Genomic DNA, 20,949 nt, shown 5'->3' with positions numbered 1-20,949 from the left:
TTACTTTCAAACATCTCTTTAAACAAGTAGGACAGCAGGTCACCGAAAGTGACTGAAACTTGCATCATATGACACTATAGAAAATCCAGCACAAAGCTTTGTTCCTGCATTTTTTAATCTAGAATAATATAGCATGGCCACAATGCCAAAAGGGCAATGAGAAATAGCCAACTTGCAAAATAATGTCTGTGCTCTCCCATACATAGCCGTGGCCGTACCACTCACTAGAAGATCTGCCTGGAAAACAATGGTGATCTCCACTGTTATTTGGGTTGCAACAAGTCTGGCCTGCAAACGAGAAGACGCACGTTAGTGTGCCGTCTTGCTTTTGTATGGCCCCGTTTTTAGCGCTGTTCGGTTTTCCAAGTCATGTACCATCTAGGTCATCGACATACATTATATAAATGCATCAACTCGTAAACAAAGTTTTTGTTTTTGATATAATCATTTTTAAAAATAGCATAATACAGCTGTCGCACGGCGCACTTTTGATCGCGATCAAGCCCAATCAGGATCAAATTTCTCGGTCACGATTGGTTCCTTTGCGCAAGCTGCGCGTGGGAGCCGATCGTGGTCGAAAGTTTCGATCCGGATCGGGCAGGATCGCGATCGGAAGTGATTATGCGACATCTGTATAAGGATGCAGCAACGACGATCATCGCACAAGTGATGTGAATACGCAGGATGTATTGTTTGTTTAAAACGAGAGAGATGTGCAAACACGTTTGCCTTCACTGCGCAGCATTCCGAGCGTCCATGCAAGGGTGCCGGTTCTCTAGGTGGAGCTACGCACCGCTCGCATTCGTATGTGGGAAGTCGGACACGACGCGCCGTACGACAGATCGCACGCAAAATCGCACCATATGTCTAGCGCTTGACACGTATAGTGCTCGGCTCGGGATAGTCTTTACTGTCCTTCGCGTCGTATTTTTTCACGTAATACGGGCGTCACACGGCGCAGTCCGACCGATTCGATCGCGATCGATCGAATTCGATCCCTATTGGGCTTACATCTACTGTTTTTATTTTTTATGTGCAGCTGTTATGACGATTTACAAAATACTTAATTAGTCGCAAGCATTACTAACAAAAAATGTGGCTTTTATATTGCATTTGTATGTAGCGCCATTTCTCTCATTTGCACATTGTAGCACGGTAGCACGCCTGTACGAGTAGCTGGGCCGTTTGACTATGGCGTCTCTGGTGTACCGTTATATACAAGTGAATTAACTTAATTTTAGCGAAAAATAATTACTTTAAGTGACCACTACAATGATTCAATGGCGGACTACAGGCTTGCGAGAAGTTCAAGCAGTTATTTAAAAACAATCACTCAAACATCATCAAACTCGTCGGTCTGAAGCCTAACTTATCACAGACATGGCAAGGTTGGTGCCCGCACTTTCAGTCAAAGCGAGAAGGATCTATAATGTCACGTATTTCAGTTGCGTTTGTCTTTTGTTTTCTTTATCAGGAGTTAATATCAATGCAGTTGTTTTTTTTTTTTTTGGATAAGTAGCTGTACACTTACGGAAGGCAACTTAACAACTAGGCGGTATGACCGAGTAGCCGAAAGCTAGCCTTTCTGTTTACCCTGATTTTGTTACATAAGCTTTGTTTACACGGTCAATCTGTTAAATGTGTAGTACGTGATGTGGGCGAGACGACGCGCAGGCTTGTCTTACCCTCTTCAACTGAAAATTATGTATGTTCTTGCAGAATCGCCGAAGATGACATTTTGGACGACGACATTCAGGGAAAGGTGAGGATCGTAACACTGTTAGCAACGTTCACAGCTTGATAGCGCTTTAATCTGCTGTAGTGCCAACTTTGCGCAGCGAGCCGAGTTATTAGACGGCAACCTGTAGCATCGCGTGGGCTGTGAGCGCGTGGTGGCAAGTGGCGCTCGCGGTATCTCCCGATTCAAAACAAAACAATCGGAGAATGCAGACCACTCGGTCTCGCATTGGCAGAGATGCAAAACGCCGCCAAGTCAATCACCATAAGAAAGTGAAGTCATTGCGTTTGTTTAATATTTTTATACGTGTGAATTTCTGACCTATGACTGCCTTCCTGCTACGGCATCTCGTGAATCTTGGCGTTATTAGTAGCAACCTCTGTATTACTATTGTATGTTGCAGACGTAAATATTTAATTGGCATCACAGCGACTTTCGTTGCGTAAATAACGTAGCTTTCCGGTTAAACGACGCAGGCGTCATTTTCAAGCAAGTTGAGTGTCTAGCATGCAATGCGTACTAAATTCGAGGCATTGGCAGAAATATCTTGGTTACAAATTGACACATGTAATGACGCATAACCGTCGTGCTTCCACTTTTCCTCAACGTCTAACCTTCCAGGGTCACTTCATTGCTACAGAGCAACATCTAGGCAGACTATTGCTACTTGTTTATGCTCATGTGAATTTTTCATTTTCAGGATGACTATGAGCTTGACCTTGCTGACGAGGATGCATTACTTGGTCTGGATGAGGATGAAGCACGCTCATCTGGCGGTTCACGTAAGTGATCTCTACCTTCAACCACATTGCACATCACCGAGAATTGCACACAAATATGAAGGCAAAAGGGACGTAGTGCATGGTTAAGTAAATCAAAGCTGTTCTTTAAGTGCAAGCTGATTCATAATGTTCTCTCTACTTTATCTCATTCTCTTGCAAACTTTGCACATCCTCTGTTAATAAATGCATCTGCCAACTCCCTCAAAAGTCACTGAGATGTGTCTTGTGGTCACTTTTAATTGCAGGTGATCATGCAGCAGAAAATGTGTCCAACATACAGTATGTGGATGAGGAAGGAAATCCTGTGGCAGTCCGTGATGGTGACAGCCTTGAAATAGTAGAGGAGTACAGCTACAGTGAAGAAAGGTAGGCACTGCGATCACATTTATGATGTTTACCCAGAAAGTTGCATATAATGAGAGGGTTTTAGAGATTTTTTCTGTGTTCCTTTTGGAGCTGCTAACAAATTGAGGAGAGGCCATTAGCTATAGCCTGCTAAATATGCTGGTTCTTGTTGGAGCTCTGCAACTAAGCACCTTTAAACTTTGTCATTGTTTGGGACGGGAACCACCTGGGTATGCCAAGCACTGCCTTTCTGACCTCAGATAGTTCAGCTGTCTTAAAGGTGTGGTGACATGACACTTTTGACTTCTGACTGTTTTGCTTTAAAAAAAAGTCCTCATTTTTGAAACCTTAAAAAGAAATTTACTGGTATCCCTAAGAGCAAACCTCAGAGAGCCTTATATAATTTAATATAGTAGCTTCTCTACAACCAGTAACGGTTATGTTTCTCAGGAGGTCACGTGTACTTGTATGTGTCTTTTGTTTGTCAGACAAAATGTGGGGAGAAGCACACTCTTTAAGCTCTACAGTGTGGCAGAATTTAAATCTGACATACATATTACTGGATCCAGTATTGAGAGAACCCGTTACCTTATCGCTATTGCCTTCTTGGTGGCAGGCAATTTGGTGTTATGCTGCTAAGCTCGACGTCACGGGATCAAATTCTGGCCGCCGCTGTTGTATTTTGATGTGGGTGTAATGCAAAAACACCCCTGGCCCGTCCGTTGGGTGCACGCGACACTTCGGCAATAACAGAGGAAACGATGGCGAAAAGTCGGACCTTGTAGTCGACATCGCTTTGCGTTCGCAGCAGCGCTGCCGAGCAACTTCTTCGCATTCCAAATGCCACACACCGTAGTCAACAGTAGACCCATGTCGTGTGCCAGCGCTGATTTTTCGCATCACGTTCGATAGCACGAACAATGTCTAATTTTTCTTCTATGCTAAGCACCCGCCGTCTTTTTGATCCAAGTTACGGCATGATGCGAGCACCCACTTGCACGACGCCACAATGCTCTCTGGCACGGCGCCGAAATGATGTTGATGTGGCTTCACGCGCAAACACACAGGGCGCTTAGAGGCCGTTGTGCTGATCTCTGAGGCTTGTTGTTCTGCCGGGCCACTTGATAGAGTTGCACCACCGTGTTTGCACGACGAAAAGTGGAAACACTACATGTTAACCGATAGGTATGCAATAAGCTGGGACAGTTTATGTGGATACAAAACACATTATGTTCAATGGCCGCTATGTTGGGGATTTGACTTTACTACTTTTAAAACGGAAATACTGTTTAAGCAGGTACGGTTTAACAAGGTTTATCTGTAGTTCCTGATGGTGGTATTATATTCTAAGGCAAACTCTGGATTGTTCTTCATTTTCTTTCTAACCGTCTTTGGCTAGAAGAATCGGCTTTTTCTAGCACCATATTAGGTTCCTTATTTGGAGTGTTGTCGACTGGCACAATCCCGATGCTCTCTTAACTCCCAGAACCTCCGAAGAATATCATCAATAGAATCGGTAAATGCACTTACTCGCAACATGCATGTGTTGAGTGCTGCTTCCAAAGAGGTGTTAAATGAAAGTGGTCCTTGTAACATCCAGCCAAATGCAGAACCCAGTGCCACCGTCTGCCTGGCTGTGGTATCGTTTCATTTCTCCGGACATGAATGACCATAGCTGGTCAGCACCAATTAAAAGATTAATACCACGAACAGCAGCCATGCCCGGTAACAAGAGCTTTTCTGCAAGAAGGTGTCCGTCGCTTTCAGTGGTTCTTACAAAGTCATGCTTGAGTGGTACTTGAACAACATCCTTGCAGACTAACGGTACTTCAATGGCCTGTACCAGGTACTTCCAATTGTCATACTAAAAAAGTCTAGAAAAAAAAATAATAAAAATAAGTCTAGAATTGAGCCTATGGCTTCCTGTTCTCTCGTGAAATTATTTACCATGTGCAGTAAGTCAAACGTGAATACAATAACAAAGATTGCGTTATCAACAGCGTGAGCAGAATGCAATGGAAAGGTGTGCTAATCGATGTTTGGTAAATTAAAGTCCCCTGCCAGTCGACAATCGATGTTTGGTAAATAAAGTCCCCTGCCAGTAGTATTCTGTCATCAGATTTTACACGGCAGTGCATATATTCTCTTAAGTTTTCAAGTACTGCAACAGAAGAGTTTGGAGACCTATAAAAAAAAGCCAAGGATGAAACAGACCTTGTTGATGTATGCTTTGCAAAAGACAGCTTCAATATCTTGCGCATCGGGCATACTAAAAAGTTGTATTGATGATTTATACAAAATGGCCACTCCTCCACCTCTTCTGTTGCAGTCACCCCTTAGGAACAAACTCACTGTCAAATATTTCACTGCTCAACCATGTCTCCGTAAGCATGGCAACGTCTATGTCACGCGAGAACAGCATGCCCTCAAGTTTTACAGCTTTATTGACGACGCTACGACAGTTAATGTTTAAGATTTTGAATGCAGGACTCGTCTCATTCTAGTGTCATTTGTGGTTCTTCGGGATTTTATATCATTTGTTTCTTGCATTATCGCATCCAAACATATCATCGTTAATGCTTGACTTATCAAAAACCACCATTATTCTTTTCCTGTGATGCGCTTTCCCATAATTGATTTCTGACACCCCGAATTCTTTTCGCGTAGTCTTCACTGACTGAATATTCTGAACCTTTCAATTTCAGGCTTGCCTTCATTATTAAAGTCTTCTCTCGGTAGTCGTGTAGATTTATGATGACAGGACAATTCCTGTTTGATTCCTGAATAATCAACATGATTCCATAGTAATCAGTGCTAGTGTTCTGCACAGTTGCAGAGAAGTACTTTTGCTTGTTTGTTTCTGCTATGTTTGAATTTTATTTCAACATTATCTTGCTTCGTACGAGTATCTTTTTTTTTCTTTTTTACGTGCCAGTCCTGCCTTGGCTGCCAAAAAGAAGCTGACAGTATTGATAAATAATTTTTAAAAAACATAGGAAATGGCTCATGCATCAGTGAGCTTGTGCCTTATATGCAGTCAGCTTTTGTGACATAACGTAGATAATCCTGAGCATGACATTTTGTGTTATGTTGTGATCACATTCTATATTTATAGTTATTTGCTTACTGTTCAATGTTCTTCCACTCTCTTATAGCACATGTCCAGAGAAGTTCTGTGCTGCTGTTTAAGTGTTCTTATAGTGATTCTTACTTTCTTCATCAGAACCAACGATGATGGAGATGTGCTGGATGTTGATATAGACCCAGACTTTGATTCCCTGATTCAAGATAATGAAGATCTTGAGGTAAATCCAGAATTTATTATTTAAGGGGCACTAAACAGAAACACTATATCGGTTTAGACTGATAATGTGTTCTTTCGAAACTTTATTATTGCTGAGTTCGCCGTGAGATCTTGATTGCTAGACAAGAAAAGAGAGGCCAACCTTCCACGGTTTGAATTTTGCACTGCAACACTAGTGTTACATCTTGGATTGGATTTCAAAGTGTTTTGTCATATTTGCCCTATTGCAGTTCAGTAAATGTTCACAAAACTTCTTAAATTATGTATTTGGCTCCCTTAGAATACACTCTAGGCCATCTTTTGGATAAAAAATCTTAGCAAGCTGGTGTAGGAACTTTTAACTCTTTTCTTATTGGGCCCGCAATAGTTAACGAATTTGGTTGACAGTTTTTTGACACGTTAAACATTGCTGTTGTAATTCTTTGGTGAGTAATGCCATTCACCTTATAAAATGACCACTCCACCTGTTAGTCATATTTGACAATCTTTAGCACAATGGGGAGTGTCGAAAAATATATCTTCGACAAAAAGTGTCGTCGATACTAGCCTCCGCTGTTCCCAGCACTTCCCCAATCGAACACAAAATTGGGGCTTTGGTTTACTAGGCAACATTATTTTTAAATGATATCAGCAATGAATGAAAAAGAAGGGAAACCGAAGGGCTCGATTTTTAGTAATCATTGCCATGTAAAGCCAACAGGCAATGATGCCAAGGAATTCATAGAGGTAATTAGCCGTGGTTTAAATTGAAATGTAGAAAATGATAAAGAAAAGTAAAAGGGAAAGTGGACGAAAAGATAGCTTACCTTAGTTATGGGTTCAGCTCCCACCAGTGACAAGTTATCTTTTCGTCCACAGTGTTTAAAGAACACACTGCAATGACCACAGTGCCAGACGCCAGTGAACCTTTAGCACTATCATATGCTTTGTTGGCACAATCTGATCAGTCTTAACAAATGAGGCTCTTTCTTTGGATATTGCTCATGTAGCTGTTGCCACTTTTATTTGCTGCCTTGACTGTTGTGCAGCATGAAATCCATGCACTTATAGTAAAAGATATGTGTTTTACTGAGTGATGAAGGGCAAAAAGAAAACAAGGAGGAAAACAAGACGGTAAGTCATGAAACGTCTTGTTTTCCTGCAGTGCTTAGTCAGTGTGCCACAAGTGTGTACCTATCACGCACTGCCATTTCTAATTTCTTGATTGCCATTTTCTAACTTTTCCACTGGTTTTAACAGCTAGACATTCTTGATCCATGTCATGCTATGTATCCAGCAGTTAAGCATTGTGACTTCACAAACTTGCAGAGTTTGTCAAGTCTGCAGCCTCGTTCCCAGCGCCTTCGACCACCAAACCGGCCACAGAAGCCAGCCCAGAATGCGGCGCCAGCTCCCAATGAGAAACCAGAGGAGCCCATACCGTCACTGGTCAGCGAGCCGCCCTCTTCTCCAAGTCTGTCCCGTGCTGCCTCTGATGAGAGACGTCTAGAAGATGAAGAGGAAGAGGAGGAGGAAGGGGGGCGCAGAGGCCGTTTCCAGACTGAGAGGCGTGCAGGCACCGTGATCGCCACTGTGTCATCGAAGCGGCGGCAGGCCATACCTGATTCCCTGGGTGTGCACCATTCTTTGGGTTCTTGCATTGTCGGATACAAAGGGCTTGCATTCAGTGCCAGCCGTTTCTTGCGATGTCTCACTTGGTCCTGCCAAACGCTACACATTGCTTACTGGTCAACAGTGGCTGAGCACGAGGTCCCATATTTTGTCCCTGGCTGCAGCAGCTGCATTCAAAGGCAACAGATTACAAAAATGCCTGTGTAGTATACCTTGATTTGGTGTTTCTCAAATAATTTCAGGTAGTCAAAATGAATCTGAAACATAGCATTTCAGTGTTCATTATTAGCCACTGTACAACTCAACATGCTAAATCTCAGTTATTAACGAATGATTAACATATGCATACCTGCCAACCCTCCCAATTTGCCCGGGAGACTCCCAATTGATTACTGAACTTTCCTATTGTACGATCACTGTCTTATGTCTCCCAAAAAGTTGACGAATAATGGTTTTTGCGAAACCAGCACTGCGGAATCTGCAGCCACATCGTAATCATCAGCATCACCAACAATGACTGCACTAGCGCCATCGGTATCATCGACTAAGCAGCCAACTGCGGTGCCTAGTAAGCCGACCGAAGTCAGAGCCAATGTAGCTCTTGCATTTCATGCATGCCTTCCTCCATTGTGCATTGTTCCTGCTGTTTGTGTGTATGATTAGTGTTGGCTAGGCCGTTTGTGCAGTGCACCATGTAAAGTTAGAAACCTCGTGTGCTTGATGCCATGGTGCTATCAAAGCCCAAGGAAAGGTATTTGCAGAAGTTCTTGCGATCTTACACTTCTGAATTTCCGTGCTTTTTGACGTCAAGAAACGGAGAACATTTTGCATTTTGCTGACTACATCATGAAAGATGGGTGATCCATTGCCGACCAGCTTACTGGTGAAAACATAATCAGGATGTGTGTGCAGTAGCGAAAAGCATGTCTTAGATGAAGACATTGGTTTGGAAGACACGGCCGCAGTGAGAATAAAGTCACGAGGCCTTCGCCACTTCGACCACTAATCAGTCATGAAATGACGAGACTTGCAGCTTCCAAACTGCTATTGTGCACAGTAGATGCAGGATTTGCTGATTGGTTCACTAAATAAAATTTGTTGATGTATTAAGCATTTGTTTATTATTCTCTTAGTACCCTCGACAATTTGACATTTGGTTAATCTAGGAATTTTTTATTGGCCCCATGAATTACAAATTAACAAAGTCTTACAATGCACAAAAAGATATGAAAACTTGCCTGCTTACAAAATTGTGGATCTGAAATAGATTCTCTATTTTGTTTCTTTTAACTTTTTATTTTTGCTTACAATAATTGAGTTATGCTTTAGACCTTGCCAAGATGGAAAGAAAGAACATGGCACTGAATGACTTATTTTAACGTATACTTATCCATGTTCCGCTTCCTGCAGATGCAGTCATCAGTCAGGAGGACGCAGCCAAGATTGATGCCTACCTTAGTCGAGAAGATGATAGGCGGCAACCCAACCGGCGTGGACGGGGCCGTGGTGGCAACTTTAGAGGTCACAATAACAAGGTGAGGCTGGTCACAGGGGTAGCAACAACTAAACATCTGCTACCTGGACTTAGCCTAAGGAAAAATATCACAGCTGTATCAGCAGAACATAAGAGTGAATATGAATTTTTGGAAATGAAAGTGCAATCGAAGGAGAACTGAGGAATAAGCTATCAAACTTCCTAATGACGTCTGCCTCAATGATTTCACGTGCCAGCGGTGAAATATGTTTAGCTAGCACTTCGCGTTTTTCCAAATAAGGCTTACACTTGTGGTCGCAGCAATGAATACCCAGATGGCCCTGTACCTTGTTGCACACATTATTATGGTGCTCCCTAAGACGCTCATTTAAGCACCTTACTGTCTGTCCCACATACTTTTTTCCACAAGAGAGAGGAATCACATATACCACACTAGGCATGCAGGGCACTAAACCCTTCCTGTGTTTCTCAGTACAGCTGCCATGCCTGGCTTTGGAAGCAAACTTGCAAAGCTTTGCTAGCTTTTCCAGAGCGGAAAAAACCACCGCAACACCAGCGCGTTGCCCTACCCTCTTCTGTTTGTGGTGCACATCATGTATTTAAGTGGGTACTGCAAGATTTTTTCTTTTCCAGTGGCGTATGTGGTTTTTTCCGCCCCAATAAACTCTGATTTCTCTCTGGCATTGGAATTAGACACTGAAAAACACTGATTCAAAGAGGAAAATATAAACATCAGGAAATAACCCTGGAATTTTAGGAAAAATAACCGAAACACGAAACCCTACTCACAGTTCATCTTGCCATCTTGAATGCCACAGAGAGGAGGCAATGGGGCTCCACGAGGTGGCGGGACTCCACGAGGTGGCTACCGTGGCGCTGCACAACATATTGAGCCGTGGGTGGCACCGCCCTTTGCCATGCACGGTCCAGGCCTCGTGCGATTTGGCGCGCAGTCTCCACCCCAGCGAGCTTTTCGCCAAGGAAATGTGGCCAGTGCAGAGGGGCCACGAGGCAAGATCTTTGTGAACCCCCAGTTCCGCAACGGTGCCGCCGGACTGGGACCTGGCGTGCAAAATGAAGGTACGTAGAGACCCCCTCCATTTAGTCTTTGTCCGTCGGCGCTGCCATCCTGAATTTTCCAAGAAGTCAGTAGCAAAAAAAGTTTTCAGGCTCCTGCATGCGCCAACTCTAAGTAATGCTTGAGTGTGGTGTAGAGTCAAATGTGGATTTAATGAAACCCGATTTTGCTAAATTATTTGTGGGGATGTGTGAATCTTCAAAAATTTCTAATACCATTGAATGTTATATCTTGAATATCCACATTTTATTTGAAAAGTAGGTATTAAAATATTGTCAAATATTCAAAGCAAATCAAATATGTCGCTGGCTATGCAGGAGCAAACATGGTCCTTAGGATTTGTTTCTGTTTAATCTAAGAATATGTGTATGATTTTGTAGTGAATTTGTAATCATTTCACGCTGCTGGCAAAATTTCCCCTATAAAGCACACTCAGCCACTGGGTGTTCAAGCACTCAATAGCCAGGGGTTCTGGTTTGCCCACAGTTTAGGCGCACTTAGAGTGCAACGAAAGTTTGTGAGCGCAACTGCACAAAAATATCCAACTGAAATAGGATCTTTCATTCTAGGAGTATAGGTTCAATGGGCTGATTCTCAGAAGCAGTGCCTTTCCATGTGGCCTCACTGCAAATATGCCAGCTCCAAGCCGCATGCCCTTGTCGTGCCTCTGTGCAGCATATCGCATGCCTGTTACTACATTTCAGGATAGATTGATGACTGATCCACTACTGCCATACGGGTCCAAGTCAAACCTGTGACTTGTAGTATAGATATCGCAGGTGTTCCACGATGGGTATTACCGCAATATCTGTGTGCGTCGCGGTATGCTAAAAGGCACTACCATAATTGAGTACAGTTGCATTACACATGCTGGCTTGGAGTTATAACCACATTTTTTCATGCATTTGAAGAGAGAGGTGCCTTCTCTCTTTCTGTAGTATAATGTAGTACAGTTAAACCTCGATATAACGAAATTCTTGACATAATGGGAGTATTTAAGTTTTCATAACCTCTTGTCCATAGAACTACATAGATGTAGAAGTTCAATAAATGAGGTGTGTTTGTCTGTAATTTCAATATAACAAAATTTTACTGACACTGCAAAGGAATACCAAGACAAGAGAGAGAGAGAGAGAAACGTTTATTAAATGAAACAGTGTCCCGAGCGAGGCCGGGTATCACCCTAAGGTGGGAGGGCTCCTTAGTCCAGGAACCCTCTGGCTTCGACTGCGCTCTTGGCCCTGGTGACGAGTTGTCGCTGGTCTTCCAGGTCCCCGAGGGTTAGCTTGGCCTCCCACGTTGCGAATAGGTCGTTTGCTTGAAATGGAAATTTGCGCGGATGCAGATGGTCAAATGATTGAATTACAAGTTGCTGCTTGCAAACGCACCTGTCCAATCGTACGCAGCGCGACATGAGCGACTGCCGAAGTAGAACCGCATCATGTTCTATATGGACCCTTTTCACAGCGATCCCATGGGCGCTGCCATGTTTGATCACGTGGTGACGCGTCCATTGCTTGCCTCAGCTGCCTACGTTGGCGCTGCATTTACAATGGGTGTGTATGACACCAGTGCGGCGATATCTCCTGAAACCTTTGTATCGGGAGATATCGCAGACGGTGGCTGGGTGGACGACACGAAGCTTTGGCCACAACTTCAGAAAACATGCAAAAGTGCTTTGGAAGCTAATTAAACTACGTCCGAACATCACGAGCAGTGTGTAGTTCTTGTTTTAAAAGCAAGGCTAAATATGCATTGCAAGCTATCTAAACTTTCCGCTCATGAATTGAATCATGATTAGTGTGTTTTGCCCTTCGTTCTTTATTTGGCAAATATTTTGAAGCAGCGGCTTGTCACATTTCTGACTCGGTAAATTTTCTTGGTGCGGTCACTATCTGATTCTTTCTGCCTAATCGCTCACGGGTATACGTAGTTCCAATAAATTCGTTCCTGCTGTGCGCAAGGCTTGAAACATAACCGTTTTGTACATTGTAATACTTTTAAGCAAAGATGTACAGTCGAACCTCGATATATCGAACAGCGCGGTGATCGCAAAATAGTTCGATATAGCCAGAATTCGATATATAAAATCACGTAGAAAACGCGTCAAAAACTAGCACAAATCAATCAATGAACCAATCGTGGCGCAATAGATACTCATATGAAGCTTCAAACAAAGTATTTATTTCGTTCGCTAAAGTACTGAAGCAGCGTAGCCTGCTTCATATTGGCAACCGCGTGCTTGACCACGGCGTCCTCAACATAGTCCAACCGGTCCACAAGAGACGGTCCAGTGCCTTCTATTGCGCCGCAGTAGCGGCGTACAACGGCCAAAGCAGCTACAGCCTCGGTTGCAGTCGGGAGCGGGGCAACATCAGCGCTTGCTGGATCAGCCTCGGCAGCGTCTTCGTTTGGCCGCTCAGCAGTCACTTCTGCCGCGATCTCACGTCTGTTAACTCCGCCACTGTTCCGGTGCTGTCGTCACCGCCAACGAAGTCCTCAATGCACATGCTGTGTGGCTCCGCACCGACAAAGCGCTCCAACTGGCTCCACGGCCGCCTCGATCACGCGCGCACGGCGGGGGCGCGGGCGCGCGTGAGGCGGCCGGGCTGGCTCACGGCCGGGGAGCGCGCGCTTTAGCATAAAATAAAGAACAAGAGAAGCGCGCGAAGCGCGCGCTCCCCTCGAGACCGGCCGTGGCTGGCTCCAAGCCGCCGCGTGTGTACGCCGCTACGTTCAAATGGCGCCCTCGGCGCAACCGATGTGGGAGCTGTCATACGCAGCAGTCTGGAACGCCCATCGCGCCACCGCTATCTTCGAGAGTGTTGCAGGAAAGCTCGCCTCCTGTCAACAGAGCGCACTTGGTCTGGGGCGGCGGAGTTCTATATATCCATTTTACATCCGGCCCCGTTCGAAATAAAAAATTAAAAATGCATGCGATTTTCCACGTGATATAGAAAGTGTTCGATATACGCAATAATTCGATATATCCGTGTTCGATATATCGAGGTTTGACTGTATTATCCAAGTAACTCTCTTACTCTTGTGGACTGTCACGAAACATTCAGCTTCGGCCATACGTGCACTATCGGTGCAGTCTGTCATTTATTGGGCCTACATGGTGCGCATATATTCAAGTGTGCACCCATTCACTTATTGACACGTTGGCGATAAAGTGGGCATAAGATTCCGTACCAGTTGCGGTAGAAGTGTGTAGATACTGTGCATGGAGCATGCTATGACATGAAGTAGCGTTCACTCTTGCCCACATTCCGGGGCTGCAGCACTTTCTTTGAAGGTTAGCGATACAATGCTGGCGGATGAGCAAATTTCTGCATCCTCGAAGGAAGCCGTACATCTCTAAGTGCCGGTAACACGTACGGACAGTTGCAACAAAGTCCGCGAACTTGGCTACACAGGTGCATTTTGTTCCTTAATATGGCAGTCACTGTTTTTACAGCCAACTACTGCACATGTCTTCAATCCACATGATCCAATCTGGCATTACAATCGAGCCTACTTATAACAAACCTGAGCATTATGTGACATCTGTTCGTTATACCCCGAAGTTCGTAGTAAGTGGACAACAGCTAAAAAAAAAAAGATTGGGCTAATTAAAATACAAAATTTATTTCTTTCCAAAGAACTTCATGACGCTCATCTGTTTCTGCAGTGAACATACAATGAGGGTGGTCTCCAGTTTATTTAAAGCAGAAGCAGGCTCTTCGCCGAAGCCCTTGGCATAGACAAGTTGCCTGAGGCTCTCTATGTAGCCCATTGCTACAAGCACGCTTAAGGGACGCCAAAGATCCTGAGCAAAGGTTGTGGCCGACACCCATACGTTTCTGTGGGACCAAACTTCCATTATTTCGATCCTGAGATTAGCCTTAGCCAAATAATTAAAAACTTGCTGGTTATCACACTCACCCGACCCAAATGGTGATAGCAGTGGTGGCTCCAATAGTGCCACGGTCCGTCTCAGAATTGCTTAGGGTGCAGTGAATGTCTCAGAACACACATCATCTCCTGTCGAAAACGTCTATTTGCGGCCTGTCCCAGGAGGATTCTGAATCGAGATTAGCTTACATTTAATTATTACAATATCTACCCGATTTTAGTGCACATCGTTACACCCGCCGCGGCTTGGTAGCTATGGTGTTGCGCTGCTAAGCAAGAGATTGCGGAATCAAATCTCGGGTGCAGCAATTGCATTTCCATGGGGGCGAAATGCAAAAACGCTCGAGTCCCATGCATTAGCACGTTAAAAATTCCCTGGTGGTCAAAATTGATCCGGAGTCCCCCACTGCAGCATGCCTCATAATCATATCGTGGTTTTGGCACATAAAACCCCAGAATTCATTGCACAACATTATTTACAAGAATATTAGTCTGAAAATTCCTTGGACAATTTACAAGATTGCTTGAGCAATGATACGAAACCAAAACCTCGGTTGTGGCTTTTTGAACATCCTGCCGTCAGAGCCAGCCTAGTCAACTAGGCTATAACAAAATCGCAACCATGAATGGCAACATGAGTTTGTGCATAAAATGACAACGCACTGCTTTCAGTCTGATTCGGAAAGCAGATTCAACTGATAATTATTTTACATGTCAAGCTAGCGGCAACAAGTTGCATCACGTGTTCTCGGTGCACCAGAGAATTGCATGCATCGTGGGCCAAACTACACAGTGGTTAGTTATCAAACATGCTATGGACCGTACATGGGATGATGTGTTGTGATTTTACATAGACAGTGATAAAGTGCTGCCTAAGAGCGACAATGATGGACGTTAACCCCCATATTCACAAATGCCTCTTAAATTGAAGCCCATGCTTTACTTGATATAAATGATGCCATTGTGTTTTCTTCGGCACATTCACGACAGGCGTCGTTTAGATCAAGTCAAGCATGGGCTCTAGTCAAGCATGCATTTCTGAATATGGAGTTCGTAAATAAAGTTCCATTCTCTGAACACAGTGGACTCTCTTTTAAACAGAACCTGAAGGGACCAGGGAAATTGGTTCAGTTTATCAGAAGTTCCATTTACTGAGAGACAAAGGTGAATACAGTTGAATGAATTCAGAACCAATGAACCATGAGGATGGTGTTCCGTGTAAAAGGCAGTTCCAATTAAGCAATTTCCGTTTATCGACATTCCACTGTATAAAGTTTGCTAGTTTTATTGTTTTCTTTTTGCCAGAATCAGAAGCATGCTAACCTTTCTTGCTAAAAAAAATCAGGTGCACATCCAATTTCGGCTTTGCTTAGAGCTTTAATGTCATTTTTACATTAGTTTTCAGGGATTTGAATCAAGGCAAATACAGTCAAATCTTAATAATTCGAACTGTGGGGATGTGCGACACTCACGCGTACCCTGATATGTTGTTTTCTCGCATAGCTCCCATCTCCTCTAATCCGGTTTCGCCGCGTGGCTTTACTGTGGCAGTCGGTATGCTTGCAGGGTAGTACGAGAGATGGCTTGAGTGTTGCTCTGCTAAAGCCACCTAACGATAGGGTTACTTGGGCGCAAAAAGGAAAAGGCTCCTCCTCTTTGGCTTGGGGTCGACAAGCAGCACGGACGTTCTGCGCGTGCGCCGCTCCATGCTTCTGTGAGACCATCTCGCAAGGCCTACCCCAGAATGGGCAACCACGATCGTTCAAACGCGCCACCGTTCGCGTGACCGCACGTGCGAACGACCAGGCGTTAGTGTCCAGCATGGGGCGAACCTATTCGCTCATCATCCGGTCACAATGAGTCGAACTTCAGCGATTTGTCTCGCGCCCATCGGCATGTTTTGTGGATAGCAATTCGGCTAGCAGGCATTAGTCTATGAAAGGTGCAAGAAATGCCCCTGTGATTGTTTGCTCTACTTTGTTGTCGTTCCTTTGCCCCAAGAGCACGGGTGAGAATGCCACTCTTGATATAAATGACTCCTGGTGTGAACGTTCCCTAGGCACCAATTGCGTTTTCTTTGGCACATTCACGACAGGGGCATCATTCAAACCAAGTCAAACATGGGCTTCAGTTTAATACCCATGTCACACGGGCGTTTGGAATGCCTTCCACCCGATAGTCAGTAGACTCAAAGGTCAAGTTCGAGCTGCTACACGGGCGGTTTCGACGGCCGCCGAGTCAATAGTCTATCGAGTCAACGGAGCACCTTACAACTCTATCGAAATCTCGATGGCCTTTGAGCAACGGAAACGAAAACAGCGCGAACATGCCCTCTCGTTCACAGTGTGCTCCAACTCACGGTTAGAAAGAACAAATCAAACCAAAATGCTCTAAAAATACTATATATGAGTGTTATCAATTATTCAATAAAGTATTTTTACCACTTGATATGCTCGAAATACACACACTCTCGACAACAGCTACGTGCAGCGATGCAAACGTTGCCGCAGTTTCGCTACTCAACAACTTAAAAACTAAACGTATATGTAAGGCAATGTATAAACAATTGTTTTAATGTATAAACAAACTTGAAAGAAATTATAGTGCTTTTAAGTGGTTTTAATGTTGTTTAACTTTTTGTGATATGAAAATGAAAATAAAGATACGCAACGCCACACAATTAGGCGAGAAACGCCGGAACCACTCAACGGCCTTTCAAAAGTGCCGTGTAGCAGCGCGACAACTCCTTTGAGTCGATAGAGTTCTGGCGTTTCGAAGGCCGTCGACTGGAAGGCCTTCCAAATGTGCCCGTGTGACACAGGTATAAGATGCACATCTGAACACATGGCTAAGTCTTGTGAAAGTTATTGTAACCACCAGCATCCTTTGGGTCTCCCTTTTCTGAATAAATTCATTTATTAATTCCTCGAAAATGGACAGTCTCGAAAGGTGACATTGTAGGCCATGCAATTTATGAAATGGCTTGTTTCCTTTATGTAGGACTTCCTATGTGCTCCGTCGTTTTTTAAAGCTCATTGAATCGAGGACCTAAGTGCAGCACTACATAGGCGGCACTTGTGCACTGAGCTCACACGAGTGACGAGTTATAAAAGTGTGGTTTCATGGCACCGTAGCACAGGTTGCCTAAAGCCACTTTAAAGAAAAAATTACATATAGCCAGCGCTCTAACCTTATCGGGCCATACATGCCGAAATAATACAGTACTTGCAATGGGAGACAGGCACACTAGCTGAGGTGTGGCTGTACTGCTGGGTCGAAAGCGTCACCACGTAAGCTGATTTGCTATTGAGAGCGCGGTTGGCGGCACGGTATGTTCGAATTAACCGCCGCAAGCACTTCCGTGTTCAATTTACTGGATGTTTTTGCTCATTGAAATACACGATTTTGACACGACCACAACATCAGTTCGAATAAACTGGAAGTTCAAATAAAGCAGGTTCAAAGCGATGAGATTTCATTGTACTGCCAAATTAATCAGATGTGTGTTTTGGTGTATTTTTTTGCTTCTTGCTTAATTTGACCTGCTGGATATTTAGACCAATTTTGTCGGTTCCATCAGGGTCAAATTAACGGAAGTCAACTGTTTGGGTGAGCCTGGTTTTAGTTCAGATGATGGATATTAGAGAGTTTCAGCATGTCTGGTCTTACGGTAAAAGCAAGTGGACTTGAAGTTTTACCGGATGACGGGAGGCACAAATGCGAACATCCTGCAGGGTGCAGCTACGATGTAGTCTACTTCACTTCTGGTGTAAGCTTTTAGCAGTGGCGTAATCGTGTTGCAGCCGAAAATTTACACCATCAGCAAAGTAAAACATACAACATTTTTTCGCATCTAGCACGCCACCACGTGTAACCCACACCCTCAATTACAACCCAGAAAGAGAAGAAGAAATATTTTTGTGCATAGTCCACAAAAATAACTGAATGCAACAACGTTCAAATTTTTTGCAAAAGCGCTCTGCACTCGCGAATGCACAACTCATCCATGTCGTATCTTCGGCCAGTGGCTCAGTTCCCCCATTCTTTGGCAATACTGTCAAAGCTGGATTCACATGCCGGATGTTATCGCAGACAAATCAATCACGTGATATGGGACATGATTCAGAGCACAAAGCAACTACGACTCGCACGACAGCGGTTGAAAGTGCAGATGGAGAAGCTTTCGCACTGGCAACAGCGACGGAGCAAACGTGACCGAGCCAAAAATCCCAACAGTGTTTTGGCTCACTGCTGCATCACAAACTGCTTTGCCCGGACCGAGCAAGCGCCATGAGAACTGGTGATGTATGATCTTGCTGGCGCTGCTTGTGCAATTCGCTAACTACTAAATGCAAAATGGCTACCCATAAAGAGAAGGCGAATTGGTGACCATCAAAGAGGGGAGAAGGGAGCTTCAACACGCAGGGGTGTAGAGGGGGTGGCGTTCCCAAGGAGATAACGAAATATTGAATGGTGGAGAACCTTGCCTTGAGGAGTGGATTCACGGCAGTGGGACGAGCATTGCCAGAAAGCCACATTTCAAGGCGAAATTTGTGCATAACCTGCACCCCCACTTTACTGATAATTTGTTTGAAATTTTGATATGGGTTATACCTGCAAAAATGCGGTACTTGGTTACTGCAGTATTAGCTTTGTAATTGGTTGAGTTATGCGCCACCAGGTGGCTATACTTGACATGCTAAAACTCTCTTGTTATTGGCCTGTATGTAATACCCCTGTCAAGCGGGCAAGTTAAGTGCACTTAAGGCGAGTGCACTCGGTTTTTAAGTGCACTTTCCCAAATCTTAACGTCGCAGCGGAGTGTACTCTCAGATGAGTGCACTCAAGTCGGAGTACGTTCACGGAACGCACTTTGCTGGCCGAGTGCGTAGCCTCGCTGCCAACGGTTAGTGTAGTGTAGCTAAATATCGAACTCGCCGTCTTTGCTCATATATACTCGCTCATAGTCTGTTACAGCAGGATCATGATCAGGATCAACCATGGTATCAACTGCCGCAGGCCGCCATGTTGTTTTGGATTGGCTAGGCATTCGTCTTGGCCAACATTGACTTGCAACACACTTATAATAAAAACATTTGTTTTTTGTTGAGACAAATAGATGAAGTTTGTTTTTATATGTACTTTTACTTAAAACAATCGCTTTTTAGCAGCTTTCTCTTGTTAATTTATATCTTTAAAAACGCGCTCTTAGTCTGCCGCCGTGTTTTTTTTTAACTGCTAGTGCACTCTGTTTTCCCGTTAAGAAGCGCGTTGCCTAAAGTGTGACTCAAGGTCCCGAAGTGCACTCCCCGTAAGTGCACTTAACTTGCCCGCTTGACAGGGGTATAAGATATGCCAGCTTCCAAGAACAGAGGACATGCTCAAGAAGCATGCCGTCTATACTAAGTGCAATAAATGTGCATGTAGGAGAGAATTGCATACTCATTGCTTTTGAATAAGTATTACACTATTAGAAAACTGTTTTAAAATTTAATGAGGTTGTCAATTGAATGAATTACTTTTCATCAGCTTCATTAAATTAAGGCTCAATTGTATTTACATTGTACTCATACAAATATGATATTCATTGTGCAAAACTCATCGGTCTGCCCCTCGTGTGTCAATGCAGGAGCACACCTGGGCATTCAGCCCTTTCAGAATGCACGGGGACCACCCCTTTTCGGGAACCAGCAGCCGGAGCCTTTCCTGCGGCCTCCATTTGTGTCACAGGGAGGGCCACCCCTTGTGCTGCGCACAGAGCCCTTTGTGTCGGCCAACCTGCTCCATCCATCGCAGCAACCACCACCACCACATGTAGCCCGACCAAACCTGCCGCCCCAGCACTTCCCACCCGTAAGTGTCAAGGACTCACAGCTTGGTGCTGCCAGCAGAGTCAGTCTGTAGTCTTGCGGGTTGGCTTCTTTGCTCATTTTGCAGGCTGGAGCAATGTACTAAACTTCACTAAAATAAGCCTTGTAACGAACCTAAGAGGAGGACTAAAATATTCCATATACACCTTTCGCATCATTGCTACGGGCGCTAAATCTTAGCTTCATTTGAGGCAGAAGTAGGTAGATTGTTATGATGAAGATAGTTTGTAAAAGGTTCCTTCAAGCACTACTTTAGATATATGAAAAATGGCTAATTTCCTTTTGCCTGTGAACTGTTTCAAGTGCTGACAGTGCTGTTTGAGATTTGGAATATCAGTGATGATCTGTAGGTGCTGTTACTGATAGGGGTGTTTACTGATACTGATTACTAGTAGGGCTCACATAAGGGTTGCAATGTGGGCTTGTTGCCAATGCATCTTCAAGGGGTGTACGGTAGCGCAACTAAAAGACGAGACAAAACACACAGGGACACAGCACTGTGCGTGTCCCTGTCCCTTTATGAAGAGCCAGTTCAGGAGCTCTTGTTGAAAAGCTGGCCAGTAGTAGTGAATTTTTTAGAAAGAATTTAGCTTTTCACTGCAATTTCCACATGTTTGCTTATCTCGAAAATCTGCTTAGCTCGAAATTTTTTCCGGTTTTTACTACATTGAATTAACAAAGTATTACTGTATACAGTCAACAACCGATTTTTTGGACCCTCTAGGGAACGTAAAAACGTCCGAAAATTCAGGCAGTCCGAAAAGATGAATGCATGCAAAAAACGCTTTTTTTTTTTTCCTCGGATCTAGGGGTAAAGGGCGAAGTACCA

General features: G+C 44.1%; 1 protein-coding gene across 4 annotated transcripts in view; it reads left to right on the top strand.

Moving 5' to 3' along the window:
- Window positions 1–873: 873 nt before the first annotated feature.
- The window catches only part of LOC139054528 (RNA-binding protein 33-like), a 134,268-nt gene continuing 114,192 nt past the window's right edge, over window positions 874–20,949 (top strand). For 2 of the 4 annotated variants that reach the window (XM_070531626.1, XM_070531628.1), the window contains exons 1-9: window positions 874–1,388; window positions 1,720–1,762; window positions 2,439–2,520; window positions 2,766–2,886; window positions 6,089–6,170; window positions 7,478–7,781; window positions 9,191–9,315; window positions 10,094–10,355; window positions 19,880–20,103. In XM_070531626.1, the coding sequence (XP_070387727.1) occupies window positions 1,381–1,388; window positions 1,720–1,762; window positions 2,439–2,520; window positions 2,766–2,886; window positions 6,089–6,170; window positions 7,478–7,781; window positions 9,191–9,315; window positions 10,094–10,355; window positions 19,880–20,103 (1,251 nt within the window). In that variant the 5' untranslated portion in view covers window positions 874–1,380. The remainder of the gene's footprint in view (window positions 1,389–1,719; window positions 1,763–2,438; window positions 2,521–2,765; window positions 2,887–6,088; window positions 6,171–7,477; window positions 7,782–9,190; window positions 9,316–10,093; window positions 10,356–19,879; window positions 20,104–20,949) is intronic. The other 2 variants (XM_070531627.1, XM_070531625.1) reach the window with 2 other exon arrangements.

The sequence above is a fragment of the Dermacentor albipictus genome, chromosome 1, assembly GCF_038994185.2.
Source record: "Dermacentor albipictus isolate Rhodes 1998 colony chromosome 1, USDA_Dalb.pri_finalv2, whole genome shotgun sequence".
Lineage (NCBI taxonomy): Eukaryota > Metazoa > Arthropoda > Arachnida > Ixodida > Ixodidae > Dermacentor > Dermacentor albipictus.
The sequence above is the reverse complement of the archived record's forward strand: the minus strand, read 5'-3'. Positions and strand labels throughout refer to the sequence as shown.